Source organism: Salvelinus fontinalis, chromosome 38 (assembly GCF_029448725.1).
Source record: "Salvelinus fontinalis isolate EN_2023a chromosome 38, ASM2944872v1, whole genome shotgun sequence".
Taxonomy (NCBI): Eukaryota; Metazoa; Chordata; class Actinopteri; order Salmoniformes; family Salmonidae; genus Salvelinus; species Salvelinus fontinalis.
Genome location: NC_074702.1, coordinates 47,962 through 62,319, shown reverse-complemented (window position 1 = coordinate 62,319; position 14,358 = coordinate 47,962). Strand labels below are relative to the sequence as shown.

The window sequence follows — 14,358 nt, the reverse complement described above, 5'->3', positions numbered from 1 at the left end:
TTATAGACAGTCAGACAGACACACAGGCAGACAGACAGAGTCAGACAGACAGAAACAGACAGACACACACGCAGACAGACAGACACAGTGGCAGACAGACAGACAAACACATAGGCAGACAGACAGTCATACAGTACAGTATGGACCTCTCCACCGGGGCAACATTGTGTAGATCTCAAATGGCTCCCTATATATGCCATATGGGTCCTGGTCAAAAGTAGAGCACTACAAAGGGAATAGGGTATCATTTGAACACATCCACTGATCCATCACTGTAGTACTCACTCAACATTCCCTGAAAACATAAAAGATGGCATATGTCTGTCTGAGCTCTTCCCCTAAAGTCTCTCATGAAGGAAAAACAAATACCAATGAATAATAGAATAAGTTGTTATTGGCAGTCAGCCAGTCAGTTAGTCAGTCAGCCAGTCAGCCAGTCAGTCAGCCAATTAGTCAGCCAGTCACTCAGCCAGTCAGGCAGCCAGTCAGTCAGCAGGTCAGTTAGTCAGCCAGTCAGGCAGCCAGTCAGTCAGCAGGTCAGTTAGTCAGCCAGTCTGTCAGCCAGTTAGCTGGCTGGGAGTAGAGCCAGGTGAAACAGTCAGCCAGTCAGTTAGTTAGCTAGCCAGTCGGCCAGCCGGTCAACCAGTCAGTCAGTCAGTCAGCCAGTCAGTTAGTTAGCCAATCAGCCAGTTAGTTAACCAGTCAGTTAGTTAGTCAGTCAGCCAGTCAGTCAGCCAGTCAGACAGCCTGTCAACCAGTCAGTCAGTCAGCTGGCTGGGAGTAGAGCCAGGTGAAACAGTCAGTCAGTCACCCAGTCAGTTAGTCTGTCAGTCAGTTAGTTAGCCAGTCAGCTAGTTAGCCAGTTAGCTTGCCAGGAGTAGAGCCAGGTGAAACAGTCAGTCAGCCATTCAGTTATTTAGTCAGTCAGTCAGCCAGTCAGTAAGTTAGTCAGTCAGCCAGTCAGTAAGTTAGTCAGTCAGCCAGTCAGTCAACCAATCAGACAGTCAGTCAGTCAGTTAGTTGGTCAGGACTAGAGCAAAGCGAAACAGTCAGCCAGTCAGGACTAGAGCCAGGTGAAACAGTCAGTTAGTTATCTGGCTGGGACTAGAGCCAGGTGAAACAGTCAGTCAGTCAGTTAGCTGGCTGGAGCTAGAGCCATGTGACAGTCAGTCAGTCAGGACTAGAGCCAGGTGAAACAGCCAGTCACCTGGCTAAGTCAGTTAGGACTAGAGCCAGTTGAAACAGTCAGTCAGTTGGTCAGTCAGCCAGTTAGGACTAGAGCCAGGTGAAACAGTCAGTCAGTTGGTCAGTCAGCCAGTTAGGACTAGAGCCAGGTGAAACAGTCAGTCAGTTGGTCAGTCAGCCAGTTAGGACTAGAGCCAGGTGAAACAGCATTTTTTTGTTTTTCACCAAAAAGGGGAAAGAGTAAAAACCTAACAGTCTGTCTCCCACACCCCCACCTGGTTCACCGTGGCAACAGATTTCTGGGACAGAGAACTGGGTGAGGACCTTGAGGGGAGCTTTGTTTGGGCGGTCTCACCCTGTCCAATGTCCCCATGAGAGGAGGGGTGGCCATGGAAGGACCAGGTTTCACTTTACAGGAAGTTCTGGTGGTTGCCACAGCTCCCTGGGATATAGTCTCTCTGTGTCCCAAATGGCACCCTCCCTATGGGTCCTGGTCAAAAGTAGTGCACTGTGTAGGGAATAGGGTGCCATTTGGGACGTAACCCATAATCTGTATTCTTACTTTGCAAGGGATGAGGGAGTCGGTAAGAGAATACATGAATGTAAATTCATGAAATGTTTTTCCTTGTCCTTCCATATTCTACTTATCTTCTCTGGACAGCATTCCCATAAATTGGACTGGATATTTTCAAGTTAAGGGCTTTGCTCAGGGATACACAGGAAGTAGGACTACAATTTCAATCTGTCTGCAACACTCTGCTCATTTATCCATAACTTTCCATATTTATTATGCTGTTCAAATGTTCTACTACAAGATTAAACGTCTGAGTCCCAAATCCCTATATAGTCTACTACTATTGACCATAGGGCTCTGGTCAAAAGTAGTGCACTATATAGGGAATAGGGTGCTGTTTGGTACAGAAAAAAATTAAAAGGAGACGGAGTGCTCCCTCTAGTGGGGTAATATAACTATCACTACTGCCTCCTACTGGTTGTGATCTCCTGCAAAATATACTAATTCATATAGAATTAATTTCCTAATGGATACAATAAAGTCATCAACATCATCACCATCAACATCCTCATCATCCACTGTAGTCATCACCATCAACATCCTCATCATCGGCATCATCCATCGTAGTCGCCATCACCATCAATCGTAGTCGTCATCCATCACCATCAATAAACCTTTAATTCATTATAATGCTCTAAATTGTAAAAACCTATCACAGATGGGATGTTATTATATTTGCATGCTTATGAATAAACAAACATATATTTAAATAAAACATACATAAATAATCATTAAATAAATAATAGTACTGGAAACAACTTCCACTGTATGACATGATCACTATGACCAGTCAAACCCTGAAGCAGTTATGTCTTCCACCGTCTCAACACTGACAATCTCAAGTGGTTTAGCTGTTCTTTTTGAGCCTTTGGATGTGCCATAGCTTTGTCCCTCTATCTGCTGTTTCCATGTCCCCCAAAGCCATGTCTGGGGACTATCCAGGTGCATCATTCAGCCTACATCTTCACTGGTAAGCCGATTGTCAAATCTCCCAGCGCCTTCTCAGAGCGTTGACGTAACTTCAGTTGATTCCTTTGTGTATCAGTTAATTGCAAGAGATCACGTCCCCTGCAACCGTTGGTGTTGTATGAAACCAACATTGTCTCCATGTTGCTTTGAATGCAGTAACACAGCTGGGCTTCAGCCTAATGACAACGGAGGGGAGGACTTTCCATTGAAGGAGATCTGGGGAATGCTGGCTGCTCTCTCAGATCTCTCAGCCAACTCCTGGAACAAACAGTAGTACAGCAGGGTTATATGAGCTTCTCAATTAGGACTTTTTATCATTTTAGTTAGCAGACACTCTTATGGAGAGCGACTCCAAAAAGGTTCACTCCAGTGGAGGCTGCCGAGGGGAGGGCGGCTCATAATAATGTCTGGAACGGAGCAGATGGAATGGCATCAAACACATGGAAAACATGAGTTTGATGCATTTGATAACATTCCACTCATTCTGCTCCAGTCATTATCATGAGCCCATCCTCCCCAAGTAAGGTTCTACCAACCTCCTGTGGTGCATTCATATCCCTCTTCAGAACAGTGGTTCCCAACTCGTCCTCCAGTACCCCCGTCAGGACACATGTTTGTAGTAGCACCGGACAAACATGCCCGATTCAACTCAATGAGGGCCTGATGATTAGTTGACCAGTTGAATCAGGTGTGCTTGTCTGGGCTACAATAATAATGTGTAGCGTTGAGGGTACTGGAGGACCGGAGTTGGCAACCACTGCTTTAGAAATACATAGTGACAGAAATGACAGGCCATTCATTCTGTCCAATTCTATATTATTATTGACTTTTCCATTCATGTTTTATCTGAGCTCACCTTTTCACTCATCTCATGGGAGTGGTGCAGGGACAGCTCTCTCTCCAGGTACATCCTCTGCTGTTCGCTGCTGGCCAGACGACAGGTGAGCCAGGTAAACAGGATGGACACTCCGATGCCCAGGCAGGCCAGCACCATGATGGCCAGGTAGAGGGACGGCAGGGCATCGGGACGCTTTGCCACCACACGCACAAACTGGAAGTTTAGGATCCCACTGATCAACCCACAGATACAGCAGGCTGAAAAAAGGATCATCTGAAGAGAGATTTAAAGCACATTTTTTGCAATTCTACACATTTTGCCATGGGGTGGAGAGACAGTTTTGCAGTTGAAAAGTTAATTTCATACACTTCTACACATTTTGCCATGACTTATGCCATGTTAATGATATCTGAGTGAGAGTGACTAACAAAACAATGGGCCCCCCCTGCAGGTCAGGGCCACTGGGCACGTGCCCTGCATGACTGGCTGGTATTCAGGCATTATTACTACACATTTAGATGGCTGGCAAGACTCATTTACCAATCTAAAATGTTTTCGCTGACACAGCTAATTGAGTGGCTGTCAGTGACTGACAAAACAAGAGCAAAACTGCTGATGCACAACCAAATGGTGAACTTGCACCTTGTGTATTCTACTATTGTAACGTTAACTGTCAACAGTAAGTTGAGATCCTGACTGAGTTCTCTAGCGGCCTGGGGCCCTAAGTGACCGCTTATGTAACTTATGCCTGCAGCTGGCCCTAGGCAGTGGTGGAAAAAGTAGCCAATTGTCATACTTGAGTAAAAGTAAAGATACCTTATTAGAAAATGACTCAATTAAAAGTGAGTCACCCAGTAAAATACTACTTACGTAAAAGTCTAAAAGTATTTGGTTTTAAATATACTTAAGTATCAACAGTAAATGTAATTTCAAAAATATACTTAAGCATCAAAAGTAAAAGTATAAATCATTTCAAATTCCTTATATTAGTCAAGCCAGACCGCACAATTTTCTTGTTTTTCTTTTATTTACAGAAAGTCATGGGCACACTTCAACACTCAGACCTTACAAACGCAGCAAGTGTGTTTAGTGAGTCTGCCAGATGACCAGGGATGTTCTCTTGATAAGTGCATGAATTTGAAAATGTTTCTATCCTGCTAAGCATTCAAAATGTAAAAACTACTTTTGGGTGTCAGGGAAAACGTATAGAAGTAAAAATGACATTGTTTTCTTTAGGAGTGTAGTGAAATAAATGCAGTCAAAAATATAAATAGTAAAGTATACAGATAGCCAAAAAAACGACTTTAGTAGTACCTTAAAGTATTTTACACCACTGGCCCTGGGTGTTTTTCAAGCACAAGTACAGTGAAATGCCTTTCTTGCTAGCTCTAACCCCAACAATGCACTGCATGCACTGTACACTCTTAGAAAAAAGCTATTAGAAAAAAAGGTTACAAAATGGTTCTTTGGCTGTCCTCATAGGAGAAACATTTTGGGTTCCAGGTAGAACTCTCAGTGGAAAGGGTTATACCTGAAACTAAAAGGGTTGTACCTGAAACCAAAAAGTGTTCTTCAAACGGTCAAATGGTTATCCTATGCGGACAGCCTTTTAGGTTCTAGATAACACTTGTTTTTCTAAGAGTGTACCCACGTTAAATACATCGTATTAAAATCAACTTACAATCAATCCTGACCTTTTCTTTGCACACACCATCCCACATAGTCCACAGATGAGAAACTGGGGGGGAAATTAAAAAGTTATACCCTCCCATTCCTATTAACCATAGAGGTAATAATACTGAAAAAGTGAATGATTTGACTTACACAACTTCCGCTCCATATAGGAGAGGCATCCCCCAGCTGCAGCTTGTGAACCGACCGGACTCGGATGATGCCGAACACACCGAGGGCGATGCTGGACGCACCGAGCCCCATCTCCAACACGGACAGTATCACCAGACTCCAGATGTTACATCCTCTGTCCGGCATCACTCATTCCTTCACAGCGGGTCATTCAAGAGGTGGTGGTGGTCACCCCCCTTGAACCACCCAAAAAGCAGCGAGTATTGGTTTTTGCGCTAAAAGCATTAATCCATTAATCAAAATTACGCAGGTGGACTTTTGCGCGAGAGAATGTTTTCTATCCAGTAACCACCAAGTGATCCACCATGTAAGGGCTACTTACATGTTCCCTCTGAAAAATACTCCACTGTTAGACTTTATAAGGTATTCTAAATCAGATCTTGTCATAGACTACATGGATTTATCAGGATTTGCACTGGACAGCTCTGTGGAAGGCTAGTATGCGTGTTTGCTCTACTGTAAAACAGACACGCGTCATTCTCGCCAGTTGCCAACCTCTCAAAACTTTTCTTGCCCACAGCTGCAGTGCTCGCGACTCACGTGACTTCCTTGACGTCTTATAGCGCTCATGTGTGCAGTTTATATACATGAGGGTGATTTAAGGTAACTAGCTAGTAAGATTATATAACTAACGAATCCCATGAATTACCCCTAAGGAGATAAAAATAGTAATCTTAAATTAAACACCCAATCAATGCATAATGCATAGGCTAATGCACAATGCATAACACTTGATATGTTTGATAATTGCATTTAGAAAATTGGTGTCATTTGTTTTAAGAGGAAAGTTATTGCCAATTGCATAGCTTGTATGGTCCAATGTTACAGTATATAGCTGAATTCATCCATTTTTGAATATATTTTGTGCACATTATTACATATTATAAACTGGGTGGTTCAAGCCCTGAATGCTGATTGGCTGAAACACATGGTATATGGTCTGATTTACCATGGCTATCACAAACATGTATTTGTACTGTTCTAATTACGTTGGTAGCAATAGCAATAAGGCACCTTGGGGGTTTGTGGTATATTGCCAATATACCACGGCTAAGGGCTGTATCCAGGCACTATGCGTTGCGTCATGTTTAAGAACAGCCCGTTGCTGTGGTATATTGGCCATATACCACACCCCCTCGGGCCTTATTGCTTAACTATATTTAAACTGTAGTGTTCATTTTTTTTTTATGGCATTATGAAATATATGGAGTAGGATTACTTCCTGTGTAGTATAAGACCCAGCAACATGTTGTAGGGCTGGTTTCCCAGATACAGATTAAGCCTGGATCTGGACTAAAACATTTGAATCCAATAATAAGCATAATCTGTGTCCAGGAAACCAATCCTTAAATGTTGCCTAATAATTCACAAACCCTTCCAACCTGATCCTTTACTCCAAGCCCTGGAGAACAACTCAGTCTGACATAGTAAGAGGCTTGCTATTTTTAGCACCTGCCACAATATAACATGAACACTTCCCTCTACAGAGGCAGACATTGATGTTCACACTGCTAAACCCTACAAACCTACTCTCTGAATGAGATAACACTACTCTCTGAATGAGATAACACTCCATGATCAGTGTGTGCATTTAACACTACTCTCTGAATGGGATAACACTACTCTCTGAATGAGATAACACTACTCTGAATGAGATAACACTACTCTCTGAATGAGATAACACTCCATGATCAGTGTGTGTATTTAACACTACTCTCTGAATGAGATAACACTACTCTTTGAATGAGATAACACTCCATGATCAGTGTGTGCATTTGACACTACTCTCTGAATGAGATAACACTACTCTCTGAATGGGATAACACTACTCTCTGAATGAGATGTATCTCTGAATGAGATGACACTACTCTCTGAATGAGATGACACTACTCTCTGAATGAGATGACACTACTCTCTGAATGAGATGACACTACTCTCTGAATGAGATGACACTACTCTCTGAATGAGATAACACTACTCTCTGAATGAGATTTATCTCTGAATGAGATGACACTACTCTCTGAATGAGATAACACTACTCTCTGAATGAGATTTATCTCTGAATGAGATGACACTACTCTCTGAATGAGATAACACTACTCTCTGAATGAGATTTATCTCTGAATGAGATGACACTACTCTCTGAATGGGATAACACTACTCTCTGAACTAGATAACACTACTCTCTGAATGAGATGACACTACTCTCTGAATGAGATGACACTACTCTCTGAATGAGATGACACTACTCTCTGAATGAGATGACACTACTCTCTGAATGAGATAACACTACTCTCTGAATGAGATTTATCTCTGAATGAGATGACACTACTCTCTGAATGGGATAACACTACTCTCTGAACTAGATAACACTACTCTCTGAATGAGATGACACTACTCTCTGAATGAGATGACACTACTCTCTGAATGAGATGACACTACTCTCTGAATGGGATGACACTACTCTCTGAATGGGATGACACTACTCTCTGAATGAGATGACACTACTCTCTGAATGAGATGACACTACTCTCTGAATGAGATGACACTACTCTCTGAATGAGATGACACTACTCTCTGAATGAGATGACACTACTCTCTGAATGAGATGACACTACTCTCTGAATGAGATGACACTACTCTCTGAATGAGATGACACTACTCTCTGAATGAGATGACACTACTCTCTGAATGAGATGACACTACTCTCTGAATGGGATGACACTACTCTCTGAATGAGATGACACTACTCTCTGAATGAGATGACACTACTCTCTGAATGAGATGACACTACTCTCTGAATGAGATGACACTACTCTCTGAATGAGATGACACTACTCTCTGAATGAGATGACACTACTCTCTGAATGAGATGACACTACTCTCTGAATGAGATAACACTACTCTCTGAATGAGATAACACTACTCTCTGAATGAGATGACACTACTCTCTGAATGAGATAACACTCCATGTTCAGTGTGTGCATTCCAAATTGAACACTTCTTTTGACCATGACCCGTAGGGCACTATAAATGGAAAAGGATGCCATTTGGGACAGAGTGTGACAGTGAATGGGAAGGCTACAGTATAAAAGGCTCCCTCAACAAAAGTACTCATATCTCATTAATCACAAAATGCACTGCCTCACTGAGTCTGAAAAGGCAGAGTGCTGGTCCATTCTTTGTGCAGGTTGGTTTTGCCTGGGGGCATTTTGGGGTTTTGCTCCTCTGGTTTCGCTGCTATGGGTGAAGTCTCTCCGCTGAATCCTCCCTTGGCTTGTTAACAATAAGCAGGCAGGCAACAGATACATTCCAGACAGTGTTGGTGTTCAGTTCACACAGACAGTCCATGTTTTTGGTGCTGACAGTCTCAGACAACCTGTTTTGTGTGTTTCTGTGTGTGTGGTTCTGTTCTTGCTCTACTGTCGGTGCAAGGAAGACACCAGGAGAAAGAAGTTGTCAAGCAGCATTACTTTTTACGCTTGACAAGCTGTTGATGTTAGTGTTGTATGTTATTGTATGATGTATAAGTGTTGTTGTATGAGTGTTGTACATTGTTGTATGTTGTTGTATGAGTGTTGTATGTTATTATATGATGTATAAGTGTTGTTGTATGATTGTTGTACATTGTTGTATTATGTATGAGTGTTGTGTGTTGTTGTATGTTGTTGTATGAGTGTTGTATGTTGTTGTATGAGTGTTGTATGTTGTTGTATGAGTGTTGTATGTTGTTGTATGAGTGTTGTATGTTGTTGTATGAGTGTTGTATGTTGTTGTATGAGTGTTGTATGTTGTTGTATGAGTGTTGTATGTTGTTGTATGAGTGTTGTATGTTGTTGTATGAGTGTTGTATGTTGTTTTATGAGTGTTGTATGTTGTTTTATGAGTGTTGTATGTTGTTGTATGAGTGTTGTATGTTGTTGTATGAGTGTTGTATGTTGTTGTATGAGTGTTGTATGTTGTTTTATGAGTGTTGTATGTTGTTGTATGAGTGTTGTATGTTGTTGTATGAGTGTTGTATGTGGAAGAGGATGCATCCTTTAGTCATGTTATCTTGTTCCTGAAAAATAAACAGTATTCAAAAAGACAAGCTAGAGTTGTACTATTTAAAAAAATGTTTTTATTTATCCATTATTTATTTATCCTTACTATTAATACAGTGGGCCCCTCCTAAATCCTAAACGGCACCCTATTCAATACATAGTGCCCTACTATGGGCCCTGGTCAGAAGTAGTGCACTATATAGGGAATAGGGTGCCATTTGGGATGCATCCTGTGTATTTGGAAATGGCCGTCATCTTTAACAGGACGAGCAGAGGAGACACTGTCTGATGTGGTTGATCATGTGACGTCAATGAGTAGAATGACAGTGATTTACAGTAATGCCAACATCAAAACAGGGTCATGGGGATTAGCTGTGTGTCTTATTCAACGGGCACCGACGATCTGTCTCAGATTTAGGGGTCGACTCAGTACATTACAATATTTTAACTATGTAATCAACTATTAACTCTAACCTACTCTCACTGCAACATGTGCAGGAAGTTGCGTTACAGATGAGCACGGTTAAAAAACAGAAAGGGACGATACATGAGGCACGTTTCACACATTTCTTGAGCTTGAGACATGACATCATTTAAATGTAGAACAGGTTGATACATACACTGTAACCTGACACCTCGGATGATGAAACATGTCAGGTGTGTTGTTGTTTCATCTTCACAAAGAGAAGCTGCGTACCTCCGTCAGGTACTTCTCTTCCTTCCTGTTTACTTTACTGCATACCTCCGTCAGGTACTTCTCTTCCTTCCTGTTTACTTTACTGCGTACCTCCGTCAGGTACTTCTCTTCCTTCCTGTTTACTTTACTGCATACCTCCGTCAGGTACTTCTCTTCCTTCCTGTTTACTTTACTGCGTACCTCCGTCAGGTACTTCTCTTCCTTCCTGTTTACTTTACTGCGTACCTCCGTCAGGTACTTCTCTTCCTTCCTGTTTACTTTACTGCATACCTCCGTCAGGTACTTCTCTTCCTTCCTGTTTACTTTACTGCGTACCTCCGTCAGGTACTTCTCTTCCTTCCTGTTTACTTTACTGCGTACCTCCGTCAGGTACTTCTCTTCCTTCCTGTTTACTTTACTGCGTACCTCCGTCAGGTACTTCTCTTCCTTCCTGTTTACTTTACTGCGTACCTCCGTCAGGTACTTCTCTTCCTTCCTGTTTACTTTTAACTAAAGAAAACCCTGCCACTATAACTATATTTGATCATGTAAGCTCAGACCTAAAGAAATAGACAATATATCACTGTCTCTTCCTGTATGATACTAAGAGAGTGATAGCCAGGCATGTTGACATCTCACTTGTGATGATCTGTGCCGTTCCAGAGAGGAGGTGAGTGCGTTTTACAGCCATTACCTCCATCATCACACTGCTCCCAGTAATGTGGAGTGTCAGAGCCAGCGCCATCTTAGGGAACAGCTCACCAGGTACAAGCAACACTACCTGCCTGGCTTCAACATGTCTAGTGAAGGGAAACCACAAAGTAACTATTACTGTACAACAATAACATGGTGTTATTCTAAAGGCCCAGACCGTTAGATGCAGAGTTGAGTCAATCAATTCTGTTTGAACTTCCTGAGTGACAGAAGATTACAGTGTAGACGTGGCTATCATTTGTACACGTTCAAATGGGACATGGTGAAAGTGTTTCCTATGAAGCAGATCTCCCTGTCTATGGTGGTGACTGGTGATTGAAGGAAACTGATTGAAAAGGAAACTGATTATTTAAACTGATTAATCTGGGGGTTTTTATACATTGAGCAAACTGTTTCTTTATGGAAACAAGGAAGTGAATCAAAGGAATTGTCCCAGGAAGTGTGGACATGTCAATGACTAAATAGGCAGACATCCTGGCCTGTGGTGGAAATCCAGACTGACAGTACTCTCTCTAGCCTGTCACATCAGAGAACTGTCATGACTTTAGAAGATCAGGACGGTAGATTAGTATCTATGTTCAACCACACACTTTTATACTGTGGTTCTAGCTCTGCCTATGATTCAAATGTTTTAATGTTAATAGTGAGGAATAAACACTAAATGTCTCCTCTATGTTCCTCCTCTATTTTCCTAGGAAACAGTCGGACACAAGCCAGATATCTGGACTGGATTTGGTGTCCTCCTTGTGTTACTGCCTGCTCACCCGTGCTTTAACCTCACCCGGAAAACAGGACCTCTTTGTCTTGGGTTACGTCACATTGAATGGCCACCTAATTGATCTGAAGGCTGGGATTGGTTTTATTTTTTAAAATGAACTTTTATTTAACTAGGCAAGTCTGTTAAGGACCAATTCTGATTTATTCTGATTTATGCCGGCCAACCAAGAGACAAAAGGCTTTCTACTGGGACGGGCGCTGGAATAAAAAATAAAACTGTATTACAAAACACACATCACAACAAGAGACACCACAACACTTCATAAAGAGAGACCTAAGACACCACAATACTACATAAAGAGAGACCTAAGACACCACAATACTACATAAAGAGAGACCTAAGACACCACAATACTACATGAAGAGAGACCTAAGACACCACAACACTTCATAAAGAGAGACCTAAGACACCACAAAACTACATAAAGAGAGACCTAAGACACCACAATACTACATAAAAAGAGACCTAAGACACCACAATACTACATAAAGAGAGACCTAAGACACCACAATACTACATAAAGAGAGACCTAAGACACCACAATACTACATAAAGAGAGACCTAAGACACCACAACACTACATAAAGAGAGACATAAGACACCACAATACTACATAAAGAGAGACCTAAGACACCACAATACTACATAAAGAGAGACCTAAGACACCACAATACTACATAAAGAGAGACCTAAGACACCACAATAGTACATAAAGAGAGACCTAAGACACCACAATACTACATAAAGAGAGACCTAAGACACCGCAACACTTCATAAAGAGACCTAAGACACCACAATACTACATAAAGAGAGACCTAAGACACCACAATACTACATAAAGAGAGACCTAAGACACCACAATACTACATAAAGAGAGACCTAAGACACCACAACACTTCATAAAGAGAGACCTAAGACACCACAACACCACATAAAGAGAGACCTAAGACAGCACTACATACAGAGAGACCTAAGACACCACAATACTACATAAAGAGAGACCTAAGACAACACAACATAAAGATAGACCTAAGACACCACAACACCACATAAAGAGAGACCTAAGACACCACAACACCACATAAAGAGAGACCTAAGACACCACAACACCACAGAAAGAGAGACCTAAGACACCACAATACTTCATAAAGAGAGACCTAAGACACCACAACACTTCATAAAGAGAGACCTAAGACACCACAATACTACATAAAGAGAGACCTAAGACACCACAATACTACATAAAGAGAGACCTAAGACAACACTACATAAAGAGAGACCTAAGACACCACAACACTACATAAAGATAGACCTAAGACACCACAATACTACATAAAGAGAGACCTAAGACAACACTACATACAGAGAGACCTAAGACAACACTACATAAAGAGAGACCTAAGACCGCAACACTACATAAAGAGAGACCTAAGACACCACAACACTACATAAAGAAAGACCTAAGACACCACAATACTACATAAAGAGAGACCTAAGACAACACTACATAAAGAGAGACCTAAGACACCACAACACTACATAAAGAGAGACCTAAGACAACAACACTACATAAAGAGAGACCTAAGACAACAACACTACATAAAGAGAGACCTAAGACAACAACACTACATAAAGAGAGACCTAAGACAACACTACATACAGAGAGACCTAAGACAACACTACATACAGAGAGACCTAAGACAACACTACATACAGAGAGACCTAAGACAACACTACATACAGAGAGACCTAAGACACCACAACACTACATACAGAGAGACCTAAGACAACAACACTACATACAGAGAGACCTAAGACAACAACACTACATACAGAGAGACCTAAGACAACAACACTACATAAAGACAGACCTAAGACAACAACACTACATAAAGACAGACCTAAGACAACAACACTACATAAAGACAGACCTAAGACAATAACACTACATAAAGAGAGACCTAAGACAACACTACATACAGAGAGACCTAAGACACCATAACACTACATAAAGAGAGACCTAAGACACCACAACACTACATGAAGAGAGACCTAAGACAACACTACATACAGAGAGACCTAAGACACCATAACACTACATAAAGAGAGACCTAAGACACCACAACACTACATGAAGAGAGACCTAAGACAACACTACATAAAGAGAGACCTAAGACAACAACACTACATAAAGAGAGACCTAAGACAACAACACTACATAAAGAGAGACCTAAGACAACAACACTACATAAAGACAGACCTAAGACAATAACACTACATAAAGAGAGACCTAAGACAACACATCATGGCAGCAACACATGACAACACATGAACTCTGTCTCTCATGCTGCTGACCAGTACGGCAGAGAAAGAAAGAATACTGCTCCTGCAAGCTGGAGGAGTGATATCCATCCCTCTTTTTTAGGTGTATATGAAAATACATAGTAACAACTTCTTGTTTCCTCAGTGCAGAATGAGGGGTTGGTGTTGACTCTTACTGTACATTTACCTCCACATAGAGCCGGTTTCCCAGACACTGATTAAGCCTATAAAGTCCTGGACGAAAAATAACTTTCAATAGAGATTCTCTGTTGAGATGTATTTTTAGCCCAGTACTAGACCTAATCTGTGTCTGGGATACCGTCCGATAGTGCTTAAATTGTAATATAGGATCTCAGCTATAGTCCCGCCTTTTAAAGTGCACATTCAAGCGTCGGT

The 14,358-nt window shown here is 41.6% G+C and overlaps 1 protein-coding gene across 1 annotated transcript; it reads right to left on the bottom strand.

The window, feature by feature from the left end:
• Nucleotides 1–1,945: 1,945 nt before the first annotated feature.
• LOC129837218 (transmembrane protein 196-like) lies at nt 1,946–6,862 on the bottom strand. The gene is made up of 4 exons (XM_055903203.1): nt 5,391–6,862; nt 5,248–5,304; nt 3,585–3,839; nt 1,946–2,986 (listed from the first exon to the last, which is right to left on the bottom strand). Exons 1-4 carry the CDS (start codon nt 5,553–5,555, stop codon nt 2,900–2,902), a joined length of 564 nt encoding a protein of 187 aa, XP_055759178.1. The 5' UTR covers nt 5,556–6,862; the 3' UTR covers nt 1,946–2,899.
• Nucleotides 6,863–14,358: the final 7,496 nt, after the last annotated feature.